Genomic DNA, 22,142 nt, shown 5'->3' on the forward strand with positions numbered 1-22,142 from the left:
GAGAGAGTCGTGGGAGAGAGTCCTACCGAGTCTTATATCCATTCTGTCTTTTTATCCATAGAAACAACTGCTTGCCGCTGACTATGGCAGCGATTTGCCATCGGTCAAGGAGGAACTGGATCGTCAGCAGCACGAGCACAAGATCATCGATCAGTTCCACTCGAAAATACTCAACGACGAGCGCCAGCAGACAAAGTTCACTGGTGACGAGCTCAATCTCTACCAGCAGCGACTCAATCAGCTGCAAAAGGTCTACGCAGAGCTGCTCAGCACCTCGACGAAGCGTCTGTCCGATCTGGACTCGCTGCAGCATTTCCTGGGCCAAGCCTCGGCGGAGCTACAGTGGCTCAATGAGAAGGAACAGGTGGAGATCACGCGCGACTGGGCGGACAAGCAACTCGATCTGCCCTCCGTGCACAGATACTATGAGGTAAGAGAGATAGAGAGAGATCGATCGAGCATTATCTTAGAGCTAGTTTCATATGAGTGTTGTGCTTCTATTTTGTTTCTGCAAGCGTGCATTTGGTAATGGCGACGAGGTAAGATCTGAATTGGTTCAAAAATACCATGAAATTCCATTGAAATTCAATCGAAAAGCAAACTCCGACCAAGTGCACTTCTCTTTCGATACTTTTTATCAAAGCACTAATCAAAATACGGACACTCTTCTCTCATGTAGAACCTTATGTCCGAGCTGGAGAAGCGTGAGATGCACTTTGCCACCATCTTGGACCGTGGAGAGGCTCTGCTCAATCAGCAGCATCCGGCCTCGAAGTGCGTCGAGGCACATCTGACGGCCCTGCAACAGCAGTGGGCCTGGCTGCTGCAGCTGACCCTCTGCCTGGAGGTGCACCTGAAGCATGCCACCGAGTACCATCAGTTCTTTGGCGAGATCAAGGACGCCGAACAGTGGCTGGCCAAGCGTGACGAGATACTCAACAGCAAGTTCTCGCAGTCCGACTTTGGCCTGGATCAGGGTGAGACGCTGCTGCGTGGCATGCAGGATCTGCGCGAGGAGCTGAATGGCTTTGGCGAGACGGTGGCCACACTGCAGCGTCGCGCACAGACGATTGTGCCGCTGAACAAGCGCCGCCAGCCGGTGAACCGTCAGGGACCCGTGCAGGCCATCTGCGCGTACAAGCAGCAAGGACAGCTGCAGATCGAAAAGGGCGAAACGGTGACCCTGCTGGACAACTCGGGACGTGTGAAGTGGCGCGTGAGGACGGCCAAGGGACAGGAGGGCTCTATACCCGGTGCCTGTCTGCTTCTGCCACCGCCCGACCAGGAGGCCATCGACGCTGCCGAGCGTCTGAAGCGTCTCTTCGACCGCTCCGTGGCCCTGTGGCAGAAGAAGCATCTGCGTCTGCGCCAGAACATGATCTTTGCCACCATTCGGGTGGTGAAGGGCTGGGACTTTGATCAGTTCCTTGCCATGGGCCCCGAGCAGCGCACGGCCATCAGGCGCGCCCTGAACGACGATGCAGACAAATTGCTCAGCGAGGGCGATCCCAATGATCCGCAGCTGCGACGCCTGCGCCGTGAAATGGACGAGGTCAATCGATTGTTCGATGAGTTCGAGAAGCGTGCTCGCGCCGAAGGTGAGTGTGGGCGATGGCCATTCAATTGCTGGCGTTTGCCAGCTGTCCCCCCAGTAGAGCAAAGCGTAGCACACACTTAATTGATGAAAGCTAATTGAATTGAATGCCCTGCCCGCTTGAGTCTCGTTGCCTGAGGCTCGTCTTAGTCTTGGTTAGTCTAGTCAGCCATGAAGAAGCTGTTCGCGAGTGCCAAAACGAGGGGTAATCCTCCAGGGAATCCTTTTTAAGGCAGTCACTAATATTGCTATTTTTTTCAACTTTTTGCAGAGGAGAGCAAGCAGGCAAGCCGCATCTTCACCGAGGAGTGCATTGCCATCAAGGGCAAGCTGGAGGATATGGCCCGGGAGCTGGATCAGATTATACTGGCTCCACTGCCGCGGGATCTGGACTCCCTGGAACATGTGCTCGAGATCCATGGCGACTATGAGCGCAGGTTGCATTTGCTCGAGCCGGAGCTGAAGCATCTACAGGAGACATTCCGCACGATTGCTTTGAAGACGCCCGTGCTGAAGAAGTCGCTGGACAATCTGAACGAGCTGTGGAAGGAGCTGAACACGCAGAGCGGCCTGCACAAGGATCGATTGAAGCTGCTGGAGGCCTCGCTGGCCGGACTCGAGGACAACGAGCATGTCATTTCCGAGCTGGAGAACGAGCTGGCCAAGCACCATGACCTGCCATCGACGGCCGAGGGCCTGCAGCAGGTGTTCAAGCAACTGACGCACATGCAGGACATAATTACCCAACAGCAGCCGCAGATGGACAAGATGAACGATGCCGCCGATCAGCTGGGACGCATGGGTGTGCCCACCAAGGTGCTGGGCGATCTCAAGCGTCTCCATTCGAACGTGGAGCGCCTGAACACGCGCTGGAGTTCGGTCTGCAATCAGCTGGGCGAGCGGTAGGTAGCGCCAGTGCCACCTGCAAGCGTTGCTCCGCTTCATTTGTGCACAGGAATGGAGGTGGAACCTGTGCTCTAACATCTAACACCAACGATCGTTTGCACTCCCTCTTACAGAATGCGCTCATGCGAGACGGCCATTGGGCTGATGAAGAATCTCCAATCGAGCGTGCAAGTTGAGGAATCATGGGTGGATGGCACCACAGAGCGTCTCTCTGCCATGCCCACGGCCACCTCGGCCTACGAGCTAGACGTGAGTACACACAGCACACATTCATGACCCGAGATCAATTCAATTCAATTATCCATATCTGATGATAGAACCTGTATAGATCCCCTGCATTCCCCTGTACAGTTTATTCGAAACAACTAGTAGCTGGGACTATCCCTGATCCTGCCTCGGGGCAACACAAAGTATATATATATATTTGTAGCTGTAAATGGAATTCGTAGTCCGAATCCTGTCCCAAGAAGTAGATTTGCTCAATATCCGTTGGTGCTGGGACACGATACAGTATTCTAAATGTATTTTAATTGTTTATTGTATTTGTACGCCCATTTCCATTTGCCATTTGCCATTTGTCTAACGATCTACTCGAGTTGTCCCTTGTCCGTACATGGTATACACATATATCTCTTGCAGTAGTTATTTTTGTCTAATCCAAGAGCAGATTCTGCTACCCACACCACACACACACACACACACACACACACTCGAACATATGTACATATCAAGTCCAAATGTGGCCAAATTATGGCCACCACCTACACACAAACCAACAACAACCAAGTAGAGAGTACCTTATATGTAGGTGGTATCAACCCCGTCCCTCCCCACCACCACACTCTGTAAATTGATACCAAATTTGTGTTGGTAGTTTTTTGGCATTTTATTATTAGTTGTGTGTGTAGTTTGTCTCCCTCTGTACCCCCTAAGCTGCACCAAAACATACCCATATCAATGCCATATCTATTATACACATATATCCACCGCCCCCCAGTATTATATATCGTATTTGTAGTTGAAAACTAATTGTATATGTATTTTTGTCTAATTTTTTATGTATTTTCACAACCAATTCAAACAAATATTATCACACACTATAAAACACACACAAAATGAATGATTCAACCAATGAAATATCCTGCAAACAAATATAACAATATATTTGTTGTCAAACAAAACCCCCCTCGAACCCCTCATATATAGAAACTGCTTGGAGCTGCAATCGAACGAAAACCAAAAATCGAAAGTGTCAACGTGGCTGGAGGACGACTGATTCGCGAAGCTAAGGTAAAAATTTGTTATGCCTGTGTCCTGTGTGCGTGATTGACAACTGCGACATATCGCAGCTCGACTGCGATCTTCCATTGGGTTGCGATAGGTCAGTGCCAGTGCTTTGTGTGGCAGAGTGCCAGCACTTGGGTATAATTGTGTTTCGAGTGATTGTGTAAATATTTCGACCTCTTAGCTGTTCCTCCCACTCTGTCAACTACACATATATTTAATGCTTTTTAAAACACTTTGAGCCTCTCGGACTAGGCTCAAATTTAAGTTCTTTTGTGGGTAAAAGGTGCGTTAATAACACTTGGGAAACAACAGAAAACCACAACCGATATTGACCAACAAACCAAACAACAAACAAACATTAAAACAATTAAAAAGCAATTATTAGACCAAAAAGTAATGTCGTATTGATTAATCAATCAAATAAAAAGCACTAAATATATCAATCCCCTTGAGAACCCAACAACAACAACAACAACAACAACACCAACAAAAAGCGTATTGTTTAACACACAAACTTTACTAACATTTAACCGATAATTAACCAACCCAAACAACCATCGAAACAACGCAACGGATCGACAGATCTACGACAGTAAATGCCTACGCTTTGTGGATTGGCTGCTGGAGGCACGTCCATCGTTCTCGCCGCCACGTCGTGACCTGCGGCCGGCGGACAGCGATCCGGGTGCCACACAGTATTACAGCCAGCGTTTGGACAATCTCAATACGAAATACGACAGATTGCTGGAACAACTGTCGCAGCGGCTAAAAACCGCAATCGAAGTCAATGGCAGCGATGGTCTGGTGAGTAGTTATACCCATTCCCCACTCTATCAATGGATATTTTGCGGATCGGATTGGAGTGGCGCATGGACTGACGTCAGTGCTCATGTTGCACATGGGCAAAGGTACAGGCCTAGACCTGTCAACGGGTGTTAAATTCATAATTCCCAGGTTCAAGTTCAGAAAACTTGTTTCGCTTTCGCTTTCGTTTTCGTTTTCGTTTCCGTTTTCTACAGTCGCAAGAGAGTTTTCAAATGCAAATACGACTTGTCCGTCACTCAGTTGTATCATTTCGTGCCTCCCATCTGTGTCTGTCATTGTGTCTGTTGTATATGCTTCAACTATTATTAAATTAACCTTCAGAATGGCAGACACACAAATAATGACATCACATCTAGTCACAACGAATTGTCCAAACATTCCGTCAATGGGCCACAGCCACAGCCACCGCCGAGTGTCAAACGCTTGAAATGCTGCCGCCATAAATCACGGCTTGATTAATTCAATAACAATTTTAAACTGTTTTTTGTTCTCCTGCGAGCGAATTGATGCAGTAATTTGTACAAAGTTTGGGATATAAAAATAAATATTGCATCAGGAGTAGCTCGATGAAACCATGAAAATAGCCATGGTAATGTGGCTGGCCAATTAGGCAAATGGGAGACAGATTTCAAATTAAGTGTGACGCCGCTGAATTCTATAAATATTAATGAGTCCAACCGATATCCGATAGTCATAAGCCAAAAGAACTCAATGCCAGTGGCACGTCATCAACATCTTTGTCGCCATAGCCGCTGCCATCTGTCAACTCTTGACAACGGGTTTGGCTCAAACGATCCAAGAGGAGGTTCTCAAATAAAAGATCGACTTGGGCAGCTATTTTGGCCATAAGTTTGGTAACTTGTTTACCAAAGTGAAGGCACTTCTGCTGATCTTACAATGTAAATATGGGTTCAATCAACTTTGGTAATATCTCTTGGGCTTTTTTCTATCTCTCTCTGCATCTCTCGCACAAGTTCTCTTCAGTGTGCGCAATCCTTTGTCGAGTATTCTAGAATGTGTTCCATTTATCTTTACTTTTCCATGTGTGAATTTACCTTTCTCAAAGTGATTTCATCTGTGCCAAAATAGTAGCCTGGGAATCTTCGGCAGCCTTTGAGCCAAGCGTTGCCTTCGCAGCAAGGTCTCAGCTATTGGAGGTGACATCATTACGTTGTACCTCTACGAGTGACTCCATTACCAGCATTGCCTTCGGCTTTCGGCTTAACTTGATATGCATAGCTTGGGCGGTCTGCTGGCCTAACTAGAGTGAATGAATGTATTTTTATATATGCTGGCATCGTATTTGTTTTTGTTTTTATATTTAGAAGGTTAGAAGGCTGTCAAACTGGTTTCGCGCTTCTCTTTGAAATTAATTCTCAAAGAATTTTGTTCTTTTCACTTCCGTATATTGTTTTCGACTTTAAATTGGAGCCCCAACAGCAGCCCCCTTCCTGCCCTCTCTTTCTGCGCGTAACTCTTTTGCCAGAGCACTGGAAGCTCCCCTCCCCAACTCCAGCCCGTTGTTTTGTAAACGACTTGTTTATCATTTTGGCGCAACAGCTGAGGAATGCCAGCCGGCATTTGTAAGCTCTCTCTATGGCACACTCTCTCACTCGCTCTCTCTCTCTCTCTCATCAGCGGCGCAGTCACCAAAAGCTCGCTCGCTCGTTCGCTCTCTGTCGCTCTTCACTCGCCACATGCGATGGGGCCACAGCTAGAGCTCCACTCTGCTCTGGCTGCCTGTCCCACTCAGTTCCGAAAGCGACGTGGTTGTGTAACGACGCAACGCTTCTTCGTGAGTTGTGTGTGTGAGAGCGAACGGAAAACGGCTAACGAAACCCCGACAAAGGGGCAGAAAACAGCGACAAAGGTTGCCCGGCCGGACAGTTGCAAGGCGTATACGTACTACTCGTACTCGTGAAAAATTAAATTGTGTGAGAAACGTGTAATTATGTTTGGAGGAATAAATAAGAGAAAGGCCGGACATTGCTCATACGGCCCACATGGGCCACATGATGTCACATAGTACGGCCGTATAGAAAGTGTGTCTGTCGCCGTGTCCGTGCCATCGTCAGTGTCGGTGTCGCGGGGTCTCTCGCTTCTTCAATTAAATGCGAATCGCGTCGCATGGCCCGGTTTTATTTTGTTAATAGAAATTTAAATTTTACTGCCGCCAACCCACGTACCCAGCTCGCAGCCAAAAGAGTTCTACATTCTGTATAAAATGGCCCAAAAATGAAGTCACTTCACTCTCAATACAACTCGCATAGAAACTCAAAGCAGAAACAGAAACAGAACAGAACAGAACGAAGCACTCTCGAGAGTGTGAAAATGAAAATAAAAGAAATACATTATTAATATAGCCTTGAGAGCATGCCGCAAGAGACAGAATGTTGATTTTTGTTTTGTATTTGGCGTTAATGAAAGTACAAAAGACCCCAACAAAAAAATCACAAACACACACCAAAAGAAAAATAACAATAATAAGAGTCATGGCATGGACTCGCGCGGATTGTTAAAAGTTGCATAAACCCACAAAAATTCAAACCATTATCAGTTGCTGCTAAAATTAAAGACAGCAAAGAAAAGAAACTAAAATAATTATCAGAAATAATATTTAGTTAATAATTGTATGAATTATTACTTCCTATCAATGCCTCAGATCGACTGTGTCAGGGCTGCGGCGTTAATCTTATCGATGGAGGTGCAATCCATCAGACAGGACAGAGAGAGAGATAGAGAGAGAGAGAGATCGATCGCTGGCATGTTTTGGTTTCCGTGGAAATACAACTATGTTGGAGTGGAGTGCGTTTGCCTCTTGCCTCTTCCTGCACTTTTGCTGGCATCGTTTCCTTCTTTTATCGATTAAACGCGGCTGTGACCATTTGTGTTTCGGCTGGCGTCGTTTGTTTTACTCTTCAATATATATTTTTAGCGGCATTCTAACATATTTCAGTGCCCAATAAACTAGAAATGAAAGGGAGCGTTCGGTTCGTTCTGTTGGGTCTTTGTCCCCACTAGACGGGGGACAGGCGCCTATTTTCGGTTTTTTTTTCTGTCTCGCAGAGACCTCGCCTCTGTCATTGCAGACAGACTGCTGCATGCTGCAAAGCTCTCTCTGCAGTGCTCCCTCTCTGGCTAGCTCGCTCTCTCGCTATGCCTCTTGTTCTCGTAAGTTCTCCCTTGCCTGAATGCCGGCACAACGTGGCGTATTAGTCATGTTATCAGTGTCAAGCGCATCCCCAACCCCACGGACCCTGTGCATTCGATTTGGGCCAAGTAGCTTCTTAATCCACTTACAGAAAAACGCTCGCAACATCTCTGATTATTATTTTATTTCATTTTTGTTGTGTTTTGTGCTCGACAAAAACTTGTTTCATTTCAAATCAAATATTCGCCACTGATGACATCATTGTTCCCGTACTCGTATATTTACTGTGTGTATGCGTGTTTTTGTTAATTATAATTTATTTGTTGCTTTTACCAACTCTAGGGCAACCTTGTGGGCTGTCAGCAGCAGCAGCAGCAGTCGTTTACTCGTATTTTTCAATTTCAAATCAAGATGCAAATCGAGAATGTTGATCACTCTAGCAAAAGGCAGGTTCGCCTCCTTTCGAAATGACTTCATCTGGCAATTGATTCCGAGTATAAGTGACGTCAGTGCAATCCTGAGTGAAGTTACGACTCTCGGGCCATATGTCAGACATTGAAGCACAGAGAACGAGTGCCTATAGACGGAAAATAAAGATAAAAAGATAAATACGTGCGTGTGGATGCCTCACAACAGCAAATAGAACTCTTTGCGGGTTAATCACCCGTTTATAATTCAGATTCATATACAGAGATATCGAGCACCCCGGCCCTGCTCTGCCATGGCCCTTCCATGCATTCTTGCCCTCTTCTTTCACTGCTCACTGCTCACTGCTTTCATTGCTCATATTGTTCCAAACAGAAAACAAAATACATGTCGTGTGGAGGATGAGCAGAAATCACCCGACGATAGGGCTTGTGTTAATTGTTGCTCTCACATAGCGTCATTTCTATTTCCATTAAGGCTTTTGGGTTTTGGCTTTTCGTATGTGTGCTCTCTGTTGTGTTTTGTTTCATGTGCTTCATGTCGGTGCTGATAGTACTATAATTAAGAAACGAGTATGTGTGGGTTTGTGTGCTTTTGGGAGGGAAGTTATAAGTGCAAAATCCGGCATATGAATCGAGGGAATCCAAGCTTGAGCTGACCCTGAGTCTGGCGGAAGACTCTTCTGCAGAACCAAACCAAAAACCATCAACGCTATTCTTAGGTTTACTTTATCGCCTGTGACTTTATCTGAGGGGCCGTATCATATCAACAAAAGCAAAAAAAAAAAAAAGACATTAACGCATGCCATAAACAAACAACATTCCCAGTTCTCGGCGGCACTCGAATCTCGACAGTGGGACTTCAAAAGTGACGCGCTGTAGCCCCACCCCCGACCCGACTCTTCCCTTCCCGACCCAACACGACACGACACGACACTCGTATCGCCAAACGTATAAAGTAAATCTCTAATTGTTTCTCGCGCAGTGCATTCAAGAAGCCCCAAACTTGCCCAATCTAGAGGCTGACTATGACTTTGTCGAACTGAATCGAACGAAAAGCAAAGCCCTAGACATGCCACAGCATAGATCGGGTCGCAAGGCGACAACCAAAGCCCAAAGCAAAACCAAAAGCCAAACCCAAACCCAAACCAAAACCACAACAACTGTCCAAGTGGCAGAGGAAAGTGACTACGACTTTGCGTTCGAGTTTCAGGTAATGCTCCATCCATCCATCCATCCATTCCCCACTCCGAACTCCGCCCAAGATCCGCAAAGTTTCCAGCGACTGCATCGTCTTTGATTTCCCATAAAATGTTTCTTATTCAAATTCGTTTCATTTGCTGTCTAGCAATTCGCTGAGAGTCTACAGAAACCGCTCAAGACCTTTAGGGTTGACTTCAGTGCGGGCAGCGTGCCAACTGGCGATGGCCATGCTGCACGCCCGGAGGATCTCTATACGACTACCTACAGCACCACACAGTGAGTTCCTCATACATACATTACATCAGTAAAAGATAACTAATTGACTCCCTTTGTAGATTCAGCTCAACGAAGACAACGAAAAGCTCCTCGAAGAGCATCTACAGCAGCGACAACTTTGATGCCGCTAGTCAGGATTTGGGGGATGCTGCTGCCCCTGTGCCCGCAATCGGTACGCAGATCCAGTTCAATGAGATCCGTACGCTAAAACGCGGTCAGCAGCTGGGCAGCGGCAACTCGGTGCTGGATATTGCCGGCATACGCGATCCGCGCACGGGCCGCATCCTAACCATTGGTGAGGCCATTCAGCTGCGCATCCTGGATGTGCGCACCGGCGAGATGTTGGTGGGCGATCGTCGCATCACCCTGGAACAGGCCGCCGATCAGGGACTGATTGATGCCCAGCTGGCCAGGCAGCTGCTGCAGCCGGGAGCAGGACGCGATCCCAGCGGAAGGGAGCTGTCGCTGCTCGAGGTGATACAGCGCGAGATCAGCGAGGCAGAGGCCGGCTACGAGACGGCTGAGAAGCGCATCAAGGTAAACAGCGTAGTCACCACCGAGGCGGTGGGAGTGGTATCGCCTGAGAATCCCCGTAATATTGCCGACGCCATTTCTGCGGGGAGTGTGGACACCAAGACGGGCCTGTACCGGGTCAAGTCGGGGCATACCATCAGCCTGGCGGAGGCCTACGAGCGCGGCTACCTCATCCGGCACGAGTCGGTGACAATCAAGTCGAATGCGCTCTGCCTCAGCGATGCCATTGCCCACGGGCTGGTCGATGCCGCCGGCTGGATAGCGGACCGCAACTCCGGCGACAAGTTCCGGCTGGACTCGGCCATTGCCAATCAGCTGATCGATGCGAGCGTGCGCGAAGTGGTGGACGCGAAGCGCGACGTGAAAATAACACTGCAGGAGGCCCTGCAGTCGGGCGTGCTAAACGCGAAGACGGGTCGGTACGTGAACGAGGTGACGAAGGAGAAGCTCACCTTCTCCGAGGCGCGCAGCCGGCAGCTGATCGTGAAACCCTACACGCTGAAGGACATCTGCGACCTGAACCTGCTCGACCGGCAGACCGGCCAGATCACTAGTCCGATGCGCCGCGAAAAGCTGAGCATCATGCAGGCCATCGAGGCCGGTGTGCTCGACGGTAATCATCTGAAGTGCATCACCAAACGAAAGGGTGAGCTCATCACCCTGCAGAAGGCCATAGCGGATGGCATTGTGCTGCCCGCGGAGGGCAAGTATCGCGACTTTATGACCGGCGAACTGATCACCATTCCCGATGCCGTGGAACGCGGCCTGATCAGCTCGGTGGCTCAGCGTTCGATCTTTGATATTGACGGGTTCAAGGACCTGCGCAGCAACGACTATGTTAGCTTTAATGTGGCCCTCTCGCGCGATTTGCTGCGGCGCAAGAGCACGGGCTTTGCCTTAGAGACAGCCGGTAGGGACAAAGACAAAGACAAGGACAAGGACAAGGACAGGGATAGCCAGGGTGTGCCACTGGAGGTGGCCGTGGGCGAGGGTCTTGTCCGGCAGGAGGTGTACGAGATGTTCAATCGTGGCATTGGCGTACACAATGCCAGCGGGAAGGAGCTGAGCGTCTTCGATTTGGTCTATCACAATCTGATCGATCCGAAGACGGGCTACCTGCTGGACCCAAAAGCGGGCGACGGGGTGGAGACAGTGCCTTTGGACACCGCCATCGAGCGGAAGTTCATTACCCCCGAGGGGGCTCTCCTGCTGAGCAGTCTGCTCAACATAACCCTCACAACGGAGATTGTGAAGCAGACAATTAATCGTTATGTCACGATCCGGGCAGGCTCCCAGGAGCCAGGCTCAAGCGCAGGCGTGGCCGTAGGCGACAGCGTGCTGCTCACCTTCACGGAGGCAGTGCGCCAGGGCTTCATCGACGAGGACAGACAGCTGTTCAAGGACCCCAAGACGGGCAACATTTACTCGGTGCAGCAGGCCCTCAACTATGGCCTGCTGGTGCCCGACAGCAATCAGACAGTGCCGGAGATAACGAACCGCAAGAAGACCAAGTCCACCATCACAATTGTCACCAAACAGATCCTGCCCGAGGCGGAGCCCATCAGGCTGAACACCAAGCAAACGCACACCAAGTACGTGGAGAAATCCGTGGAGATACCCATCTCCCAGGAGATGGTGAGCAGCAGCAGCCACATGCATCAGGAGCAGAACGTAACGGAGCGACAGATCATGGAGCTGCCACCAGGTGGCTGGCGCCTGAAGGATGCCATCGAGCAGCGGCTGTTCAATCCCGACTCTGGCGTGTTCCATGTCCAGGGCACCGATCGGTTGGTCAGCTTTGAGGAGTGCATCGACAAGCAGATCATCAACAATCTGTCGGTCTCTGTGCTGGATCCGCGCAGCACCACACCCAGCGACAAGCTCTCTGTGAAGTCCGCATTCGAGCGGAAGATCCTGGACAGCTATGGCAACTATACGAACAGCCGCCAGCAGGTCCTGGGCATGCGCAGTGCCATCGACGAAGGCAAGATCATACTGGAGACGGTGCCTGCCACGCGGGGTTCAAGTCAAAAGACGATCCTGCGCATTACGAGGGTGAACAACATGCCGGATGTGCTGGAGGTATCCACGCCTCTGAAGGATGCCCCGCCCAAGTTTTTGGAGGTGAGAACCTGCCAGCGAGAGCTGGCCTCACCCGAGCCATTGCAAATTGCTCCCGGTGCCATCTACGATCCGTCCACAGCTCTGGTGATCTTCACACAGAGCGGGGAGACGGAGAATATCTTTGATGCGGCACGTCAGGGACTGATCGATGAGCAGCTGATCAAGATTATCGACCCCACAACCGGGCAGGAGATTTCCGTAACCGAAGCAATTGCACGCTCCATCTACGATCCGCGTACAGCCACTATACTGAATGCGGAAGGTCAACCCGTGGATTTGATAACAGCCACCAGGCTGGGACTTCTCAGCGTGATCGGTGCCCCACTGGTTGCCGCCGAGGGAGCCCTGCGCACCGTGCGCTTTGTCACAGATCCGCGCACGGGCGAGCAGATACCCGTGGAAGTGGCCTACGAGCGGGGAATTGTCTCGCGGGATCAGCGTTCCTTTGACAGCCAACCATCGCCAGTGCACGAGGAGAAGGAGAAAGAGAAGGAGAAGGAGAAGGTTGTGGTGCTGCAGAAGATGCGCAAGATCATCCTCAAGCCGAGGGATGCCATGCGAAAGGGCATCATTGACGAGGAGACCTGCCGTATAATCGAGGACACCAAGAACTTCACCAGCCCCCAAGGCGAGGTGGTCAACATCAGCGAGGCCCTGACCACGGGTCTGATCGATGGCCGTCGTGGCCAGATCATCGATCCGCAGAGCAATCGAGAGCTGAATCTCCGCCAGGCAGTGGAACAGAAGATCATCGACCCCGAGCAGACGAATCACATCCTCATGCCGCTGGCCAAGAGCTTGTCCGTGCCCAGGCTCGCCTCGCAGGGTCTCATTGATCCGCAGAGCCAGACGATTGTGCACCCGGAGAGCGGCTATCCGCTGAGCTTACACGAGGCGATCGTCTGCGAAGTGCTGGACCCACACTCGAGGCTGCAGAAGCCCGAGAAGTGCACGCTAGAGGAGGCCATCGAGAAGGGCATCATCAATGCGGATGAGTCCACATTTAGCTACAAAAACAAGAACCTAAACATAACCGAAGCCATTGAGGCAAAGCTCTTTGATGCCAGCTACGATCAGCAGAAGCCCAAGGTGGAAATTCCGCCCGTGGGCATGACATTCCCCGTGGCAGTGGAACGGAGTCTGGTGGAGCCCACCAAGGGTGTGGTGCTGTTCCCTGTGGCCAAGCTGAAGCCAGTGCCCCTCAAGCAGGCCATCGAGGAGAACTTCATCATGTCCATACCCTACGCACCGAAGCCCCACGCCATCGAAGTGGTGGCCGCCCTGGAGCGAGGCCTCATCGATGTGGCAGGCCACACGATGACTGTGCCCGCCACTGGCGAGCGTCTGTCCCTGCGCCAGGCGCTGGAGAACGGTGAGCTCGTGGTGAAGCATCTGTCCGACTTTGTGGTCACCCAGCGACCCATCCCAAAGACCGAGATCATGGAGACATTGCGTGCCGTGCACACGGTGACCACCAAAACCATTGAACTGATGCAGGGCTATGTGCTCGTCTCCAACAACGAGGTGCAGAACGTAAACACCGGTGAGGTGTGCAGCCTGGAGGAGGCCAAGGAGCAGGGCATCCTGCGTGAGGAAACCACAACGCGTGAGACAAAGGCAGCCGTGGGTGAGGATCCCAGCGTCAGCGTCAGCGTCAGCGATCAGCAAACGGTGGAGGTCGTGGAGGAGCGCACACAGACAGTTGTCGTCAGCTCGGACAGCCACAAGCAGGAGATGCAGGTGGTCAGCACCACAAAGTCTACAAAAGGGGTGCCGGCACTCGCACAAGGCCAATCCGAGGCGAAGGAACCATCGAAAACCCTGCAGAATGTCAAGGATGCCGCCAAGCTCGGCGCTCTGGGTGTCATTGCTGCCCCCGTTCTGGCGGGAGGTGCCATCGTTAGCGGCGTCAAGAGTCTCATCAAGTCTGTGAAGTCTCCCGCAGAAGATGCCAACAAATCCAGCAAGGATAAGCCACAACAACCTCAAGTCAGCTTCATTCAACAGGAGCGTCAGCAGCCCCAATCAATGCCAAGTGATGTCGACAGACTCCTGAACGAAACGGAGACATTTATCAGTACCACAACTGCCAATTTCATAGCCAATGAGCAGCAGCAGCAACTGCCAAGGGAGCAGCCTCAAGTGGAGGTTCCTTCAACCGAATCCGCAGTGGAAACTACAAGCACATTGACCACCACAACAGTCACAACAGTAACTACCTCAAAGACCGCCACGGATACGCCCAGTGAACCAGTGGAGACTGTCCAGGAGGAGAAACCAGTGCCAGTCAAGAGAAAGGAATTGGAAGAGCCAAAGGCAGAGGAGGTTATCAAGGTAACTGAAACGATCACAACAGTGACGACAAAGCAGGCTGACCCAGAACTAAACGATGCAACTCCGGAGAAGTTGAAGGAGAAGCCACAGCCAGCGGTCGAGACAGCAGCTCCTAAGGCAACAACTACAGCGGCTACACTAAAAGAGACAGTTGCAGAGGTTGCACCAAAAGAAACAACTCCCGAGAAGCAACCAATTCCAGAACCTACAAAGGAAGCTTCTCCACAGCCCTCCGAAAAGCCAGAGCCCAAACCAAGGGTCGCTGCAAGGGAAGAGGTGCCCGAATTTGAGCCTCCTTTCACAGCTCCATTGGCGCCCTTTGCCGAACCCTCCACTGACACAGAGACAAAGGTAACCGAAACCATAACTGAAACTCAAGAGCTGCCCACATCAAGCTCCCAAACTGTGACGACAACTGTAAGGACCACAGTAAGAACGATTGAGCAGGAAGTGATTGTGCAGCCAGAAGAGATTGTGGAAGTGCAAGAGGTACAAGAGCCAGAGGATAAATCCAAGGAAGACTCTGCTCTGATTGTCACTGAGAAACCTTCCACGACAGTGGTGGAAGAAAGGGTTGTCACGGTGGAGGAGCCAACGATTACGGAATCCACAGTCACTACCACAACAATTACCACCACGAGCAGCACAACAACAGCATCAACCAGCGAGGAACAGCAGGAGACAGAGCACCAGAAGGAACCAGAGCAGCAGGAAAACATTGTGGTAACAGAAACTATCACAGAAAAACCTGTGGAAGAGCTGGAGCAACCCATTCGGACAACTGAAACAGTCACCACAGAGACAACAATCATTGTCGGTGAAGAGAAGAAGCCTCAAGAGCCAGGACAACTGGAGCAAATAGTTCAGCCCCCGACGACTACGGATAAGCATCAGACAGTTGTCGATTTCATCGAGGGTGAGAAGACACCAGGCAAAGGCAGCAACATTCTGCAGAATGTCAAGGATGCCGCCAAGCTGGGAGCCCTGGCCATTGTGGCTGCACCTGTGCTGGCTGGAAAGGCATTGGTCGATGCACTCACAACAGAATCCACACAATCACAATCAGGGTGGGAGCCACAGGAGAGTCAGACCCAGAGCAGCAGCACAACTACTACAGTGAGGACAGTGACAACCACTTCCACATTAACATCCTCGGAGAGTGCCTCGCCCTATGATGAATCCCGCGATGTTGTGGGTGAGCCATCAGCTCCATCATCATCATCATCATCAGATACAAGCCTCAAACGTGATGTGCCCAAGACACTGGCCATTGGGGATGCCATTTCCCAGAAACTAATCAGTCCCGACGAGTGTCAGGTGATTGTCGATGGGGAGCAGCAAACGGATACAGTGTCCACGCTGCTGCGAGAGGAGCAGCTGAGTCCGCTGGACGAGGTGCAGATCATTGATGACAAGCTGATTGTGCTGCAGCAGATATCGTACCTGGTGGACGTGGACACCGAACTGACGGAGCAAAAGCTGAGCGAACTGAACATTTACGATCCCAAGAATCAGTACTTTATCGATCCCTCCACGGGCCAGAAGATATCCTTCCAGAGTCTGGTGTTTGACATGAACATCTTCAACCCCGAGTGCATTTTGGTAAAGAACTTTAGCACGGGCAAGTACGAAACTTTGACGGCAGCTCTGGAGCGGCCGTTGCTGGACAGGCACACTGGCCACATGGTCGATCCGAAGACAGGGAAGAAGATTCCCTTCTTTGAGTGCATTGCCCGCCAGTGGATTATCCGCTCGAATCCAGAGGAGCAGCGACCGGCGGGCATCGAGACGGTGGCAATTGACGAGGAGACGGGGCAGGTGGTGCTGGACGATGGTCGGGCTTGCTCCATTGTTGACGCCATCAACAGTGGCAAGCTGGACATCCAGTCGATATCGGTGCGCGACCCAGTCAGCGGCGAGGTAATCCCCCTGCGTATGGCAATCGAGTTGGGGGTGGTCGACATGCAGTCGGGCACCGTGATAGACATCCAAACGCTCAAGGAGATACCCATGGAGGAGGCCTTCCAGCTGGGCTTCCTTGTGCCCGGCGCACGCAAGCCCATCTCCCTGGAGGCGGCCGTCCGCAAGGGTCTCTACGACCCGGAGACGGGCAAGCTCTTCGACTCGGAGAGTCAGAACCAGGTGGATGTGCAAAAGTCCATTGAAATAGGTCTGGTCGATCCAAAGATCTCTCTGATCGTGGACACAGTCACCCAGAAGGAGCTGAAGCTGGACTGTGCCATTGAGGATGACCTGGTGCTGCCGGCCACGGGCCAAATCAAGGATAACAAGAACAATACCCTCGTGCCCTTCGACCTGGGCATCGAACAGCGTCTGCTCAAGACGGACAGCGTGACGTGGAGCCTGCCGGAAGTGCTGCAGCGGGAATACTACTTGCCCAGCACCGGCAAGGTGCTGAATCCCGTCACTGGCGAGGAGATACTCCTGCAGCAGGCCATCGAGATGGGCTTTGTGGAGCTGGAGACGACGCTGGTCAAGGATGCCGAGCATGACACAATTGTGCCGGGCAGGGAGGCAGCCAGAGTGGGGCTGCTGGACACGGTGCGAGGCACCCTCAGCTCCCCACACATGAGCCTCGATGAAGCATTCGTCAAGGGCTATCTGATTAGCACAAAGAAGCCACTGTCGTTGGTCGATTGCCTGCTGCGTGGTCTGTACGATCCTTTGACAGCCACCTTCAACATCGACGAGGACGACAAGCAGCTGGACCTCAAGTCCGCCATTGCCAAGAAGCTCATCAATCCCGAGGAGCTGGTGCTGCTCGATCCGAAGACCGAGTCGATTATCTCGATAACCGAAGCCATTGCCAAGGGCTATCTGGATCCCATTGGGGGCTATGTGATCAATCCGTATGCCTCCACCAAGCTGTCACTCCACGAAGCTCTCGAGAATCGCATCCTCATTCCGGCCAAGCGCAAACGCAGCCTGCCCGATGCCGTCTACCGGGGTCTATACGACCCGAAGACTGGCCAATTCAGCAACACCATCACGAGGGAGAAGCTCACAACCGAAAGTGCCATTCGTAGGGGTATACTCGATCCCGATTCGACGGTCGTCCACCTGCAGTCCGGTCAAATTATTCCCTTTGGCGTGGCCGCCGATCGGGGGATCGTGGACAGCCAGCAGGGCACAGTGAAGGACGACGAGGACAAGGCCATTGACTTCAAGGAGGCCTTCGATAGGGGTGTCCTGCTGGAGACCAAGAAGCCACTGCGCCTCATAGAGGCCGTCGTGAAGAATGTCTACGATGAGGTGGACGGACACTTTGTCGATCCCAAGTCTGGCGAAAAACTGAACTTTGCCGAGGCCCTCGACACCAATCTGCTGGACGAGCACAGCGTTCAGATACGCGACTTCAAAACGGGCCTGTACAAGCAGCTGAACCTGACGCATGCCAAGGATGCGGGCATTATCGATGCCCAGAACTCCAAGCTGCTGTACAACAATCAGACCATGACCCTCAAGCACGCCTTTGACATTGGCATTCTGATGGACGTGAATGCTCCCATCAGCCTACAGCGGGCCATCCATCAGGGACTCTTTGACGACAAAACTGGCAAGCTGAGCGATCCCCGCAGTGGTCGACAAATCACGCTGCTCGAGGGTATGCGCAGCTTCGTCATCAATCCCCATCTGCCGTGCTACTTTGACGAACAGACAGAGCAGCTGTACAGCCTCAGCGAGACCTGCCGCATGGGCATCATTAATCGCAGGGAGGGAGTCTTTAGGGAACCGGACAGCAGTAGCTTTGTGTCTCTGGGAGAGGCCCTGAGTCTCGGACTGATTGTGGACATTGAGAATGCCGGCTTTGGGCTGTACGAGCTGCTCTCCATGGGCTTCTACGATGTGGCCACGCGCAAGGTTCGGCATCCGGTCACCGGCCGCAAACTGAACCTGAACGAGGCCTGCGTGGAGGATGTCGTCAGCCTGTCGTCCAGCCTGGTCAAGCACCATGCCACAGGCAAGTATCTGCGGCTGGCCAATGCCATCAAGGAGCAGCTGATTGACGATTCGAGGGGTTGCTATAATCTGAGCAGCTCCGAACAGATCGATCTGCAGACAGCCCGGGCACGGGGACTCATCGTTTCCAACCGTCGCCTGCTGAGCCTCGAACTGGTGCTCCGCCAGCAGCTGTATCGCCCCGAAAAGGGAAAATTCTGCGATCCCACAACGGGCGAGTATCTCGACCTCATCGAGGCCATTCATGCCGGGTTCATAGATCCCACGACCACCGTGTTTAAGAACCAGCTCACCGGCAAAGAGCTTCCGCTAACAGAAGCCATTGAAAACGGGGACATTGACGTGTCCAAGGGCCGCGTATTTGATCCCAAATCGAAGTCCGCATACAACTACGATGTGGCACTCTCGCGCGGTATACTCGTGACCATTGTACGTCCTCTAACCGAACGCAGCGAGGTTGTCCGTCGACAGGACAGCGTCGAACTGCTGAGCCAGACGCCCGTGAGCGTTGTGATCAGCAAACCGCGCGAAATGTCTCTCGAGGAGGCCATTCGGTATAATATAATCGATCCCAAGACGGCGCTTGTGCGCGACTTTGATAGCTTTAAATTCCTGCCGTACGCGCTGGCCCAGGAACGCGGTCTCGTCGACACCACCAAGCGCACACTCGTCGATCCGAAGGCCCTTTACTTTGCCTTCGATCCCACGCTGATTGTTTATGTGCGAGAGCCGGTCACCTTTGACCAGGCGGCCGAGTCCAAGAGCCTGGATTTGGCAACCGGAATGCTGAGCTATTTGCCAGTCGGAGGATCCACCGCCAGCAACGGCAGTGGCAGCAGTGATGACAGCGCAAACGATTCACTGACTGTCATCGAGACGCCCAGGGTATACACGCTCAAGGAGGCCGCCAGTGCGGGCATTGTGGATCCCGATTCAGCCCTGGTCAAGGATCTGGCCAAGGCGAAGTTAGTCCGTCTGCCAGAGGCCTTCCGCAAGGGCCTCATGGACGCCAACAAGGCCAATGTGCTGAACACACAGACCTCCAAGCTGTGCACCCTGCAGGAGGCCTACGAGAGCGGCCTGATCTGCACGCCCAAGCGTTCCTTCGGCCTGCTCGAGGCCATCACCTTCAGCCTGTACAATCCCACGAACGGCTGCCTGGTCGATCCCTTCCAAATGCATCCCGACATCATTCGACGCAAGAAATTCACACTGGCCGAGGCCATTGCCTCGGGCCTGGTGGATCCCTCCTCGACAGTGGTGCGAGATCCCAACTCTGGGGTCATTCTGCCACTGGCGGCTGCCATTGGCAGCGGCCTGATCGATGCCACCGCGGGCCGCCTCACCATCAGCGATGCCCAAGAGCCCAAGCAGAACATCGATCTGGTCAGGGCTGCCGAGAAGGGTCTGCTACTGCCAGCCGAACAGAGGGTAAGTCCAAGTCTAGTCCAACGTTTGACTTTCCCATCAATTTCCAATCACAAACCGATCGCTCGAGATCACGGAAATTACAGCAAAATAGCCAAAATTTACTCTAAATCTAAAGCTTTGTTCGTGGCATGACGTTTTTTTTTTTTTTCCTTTTTGGTATTACTTTACGAATATTTTGATCAGCGCGCTGTCTCTATCTAAAATCTATATCTAATTCTATATCTCATCAGACTAACCCAAAACAAATGTGAGGGAGAGAGAGAGAGGGCTTCCTTCCTTCAACTGTTTAGTTGCTGAAACAGTTTCTCTTTGTTGTGCAAATCATATTTATTATTATATATTATTTTGCATATCTCTTATATTGCAGCGCATGGCATTCAGTTTTATGTTCTATACTCGATACTCGTATACTTTCCGCTGGGCTGAGCTCCTCTCACGCTTTAAGCAGCCACAGATCACAGAATAAATAATGTCAGCAGATCACATACCACATCCACAGATCACAGATCACTGATCACTGATCACAGATCAGATCCATCCATAAATCGTTATATCGGGCCAAAGAAAATGCGTCGTCTCATACTCCTCCAAACATAAATGACGTCGGCAATAAGACAACATACCTAAACAATCAAGCAATCAATCAATCAATCAATACTCTATTCTCTATATATACTCTTACTGTTCTATTCCATCGATTTGTCTTTAACACTAGCATACAATTTTCTTCACTTGAACTCTCGCACACACACCACATCCCATCCCATGTATCCCATATTCATAACCATACCAAAGGCAATTTAATAATAAGATGTGTAACGAAATAGACCCAAAACTGGGCATCCACAAGGTCTCTGCACTTTGTTAATGGATTCAGGAGAGGTGAATAGCATTTCGTACAGCAGCACTCTCTCATCTCTCGTGTATGTAGATCTTATTAGGCATCTTATTATTGAAATGTCTTTGCCCATTAGCCATAATTCTCGTCGCATTTCTATATTCTATACTCTACTATCCCCCAATTCGTATATCCTAGGGAGTATCTTTATCAGATCAGATTTCCAACCATACTCTCGGTTTACAGTCTAATCTGAGTGTTTAGTTTCTATCTTTTGCTCTTAGTTTTGGACTAGGGTAATATTCTCTTTACTTTCCACCCCCGCCCAATCAGCCCGGAAAGTAGCTATTATTTATTCATAAATTTTGTTTAAATGCCAACTTTTCTACCTATTTTTCAGCATTTATACCATACATATATATATATATTTTTTATAAATATTATTTCGTTTGCAGTTTTTTATTTGAAAATAAAACTAAAAGATACCAAAATTAACCCTAACCGATAAAACCCCATAAAAACCAACCAACAAACAAAACTGAAACCAAAAACCAAAACCAAAACCATTAAACTGTAGTTAGTGCCTACTAAAAGTAGTTCCCCCACCCACCCAAACTAGTGCTTGTTCCTAGTAGTTAGTAGTTGAAGCAGTAGTACTTGATAATATTAAGTAATCATTTGGTGTTTGTGCGTCTTTTTTTTTTATTTTATGGTTTATGTTTAATGCTTTTTAAAACCCGCTTTTGCCTCAAGTCCTTTGCTTTTCGGCTGCTCCCACAGGACAAAAAGAAAAATGTTCTCTCAGCTTTTATGTTTGTGTTTCTTTTATGTATATATTTTGTGTTCCATTTATCTATCGACCTATATATATATATATACATTTACATATATATCTTTCAATGATTATCCCCCCCACCAATATATTTTAGCGACCCGTAAATCGAGCTAAGAATTTGTTGCCTTTTTTTCGAACAGTTTTCTAATGATCTTTTTGTATCTCCCTACCGTGTCATGTGTTCGCCTTTTGATCTATATAGCAAGCAGTATTCGAGAAGTTCAACATGTGCGAGGAGAATGTCAACGATCTGCTCAAATGGGTCACCACCGTCGAACAGAAAATCTCAAGTGTTGGAGGACCTCGCGAGAAAATCGATGAGCTACGCAACCAGATCAATGCCCTCAAGGTGAGTGTTTCTCATACTTGATCCTTGCGGACAGCTTTCTAATACCCAA

The 22,142-nt window shown here is 50.5% G+C and overlaps 1 protein-coding gene across 42 annotated transcripts in view; it reads left to right on the forward strand.

The window, feature by feature from the left end:
* Positions 1–22,142, forward strand: part of LOC117589543 (dystonin) — a 66,118-nt gene that overhangs the window by 25,805 nt on the left and 18,171 nt on the right. For 34 of the 42 annotated variants that reach the window (XR_004574222.1, XM_034281762.1, XM_034281770.1 and 31 more), the window contains 9 exons: positions 62–430; positions 680–1,598; positions 1,866–2,496; positions 2,614–2,749; positions 3,707–3,790; positions 4,370–4,591; positions 9,537–9,667; positions 9,727–20,071; positions 21,947–22,093. Coding sequence is in view for 41 of the 42 variants with exons in the window: in XM_034281762.1 (XP_034137653.1) it covers positions 62–430; positions 680–1,598; positions 1,866–2,496; positions 2,614–2,749; positions 3,707–3,790; positions 4,370–4,591; positions 9,537–9,667; positions 9,727–20,071; positions 21,947–22,093 (12,984 nt within the window). In the remaining variant the exon portion in view is untranslated. Of the gene's footprint in view, positions 1–61; positions 431–679; positions 1,599–1,865; positions 2,497–2,613; positions 2,750–3,706; positions 3,791–4,369; positions 4,592–9,173; positions 9,402–9,536; positions 9,668–9,726; positions 20,072–21,946; positions 22,094–22,142 lie in introns of all 42 variants that reach the window. The other 8 variants (XM_034281795.1, XM_034281804.1, XM_034281812.1 and 5 more) reach the window with 4 other exon arrangements.

The sequence above is a fragment of the Drosophila guanche genome, unplaced genomic scaffold (genome assembly GCF_900245975.1).
Source record: "Drosophila guanche unplaced genomic scaffold, DGUA_6, whole genome shotgun sequence".
NCBI lineage: Eukaryota > Metazoa > Arthropoda > Insecta > Diptera > Drosophilidae > Drosophila > Drosophila guanche.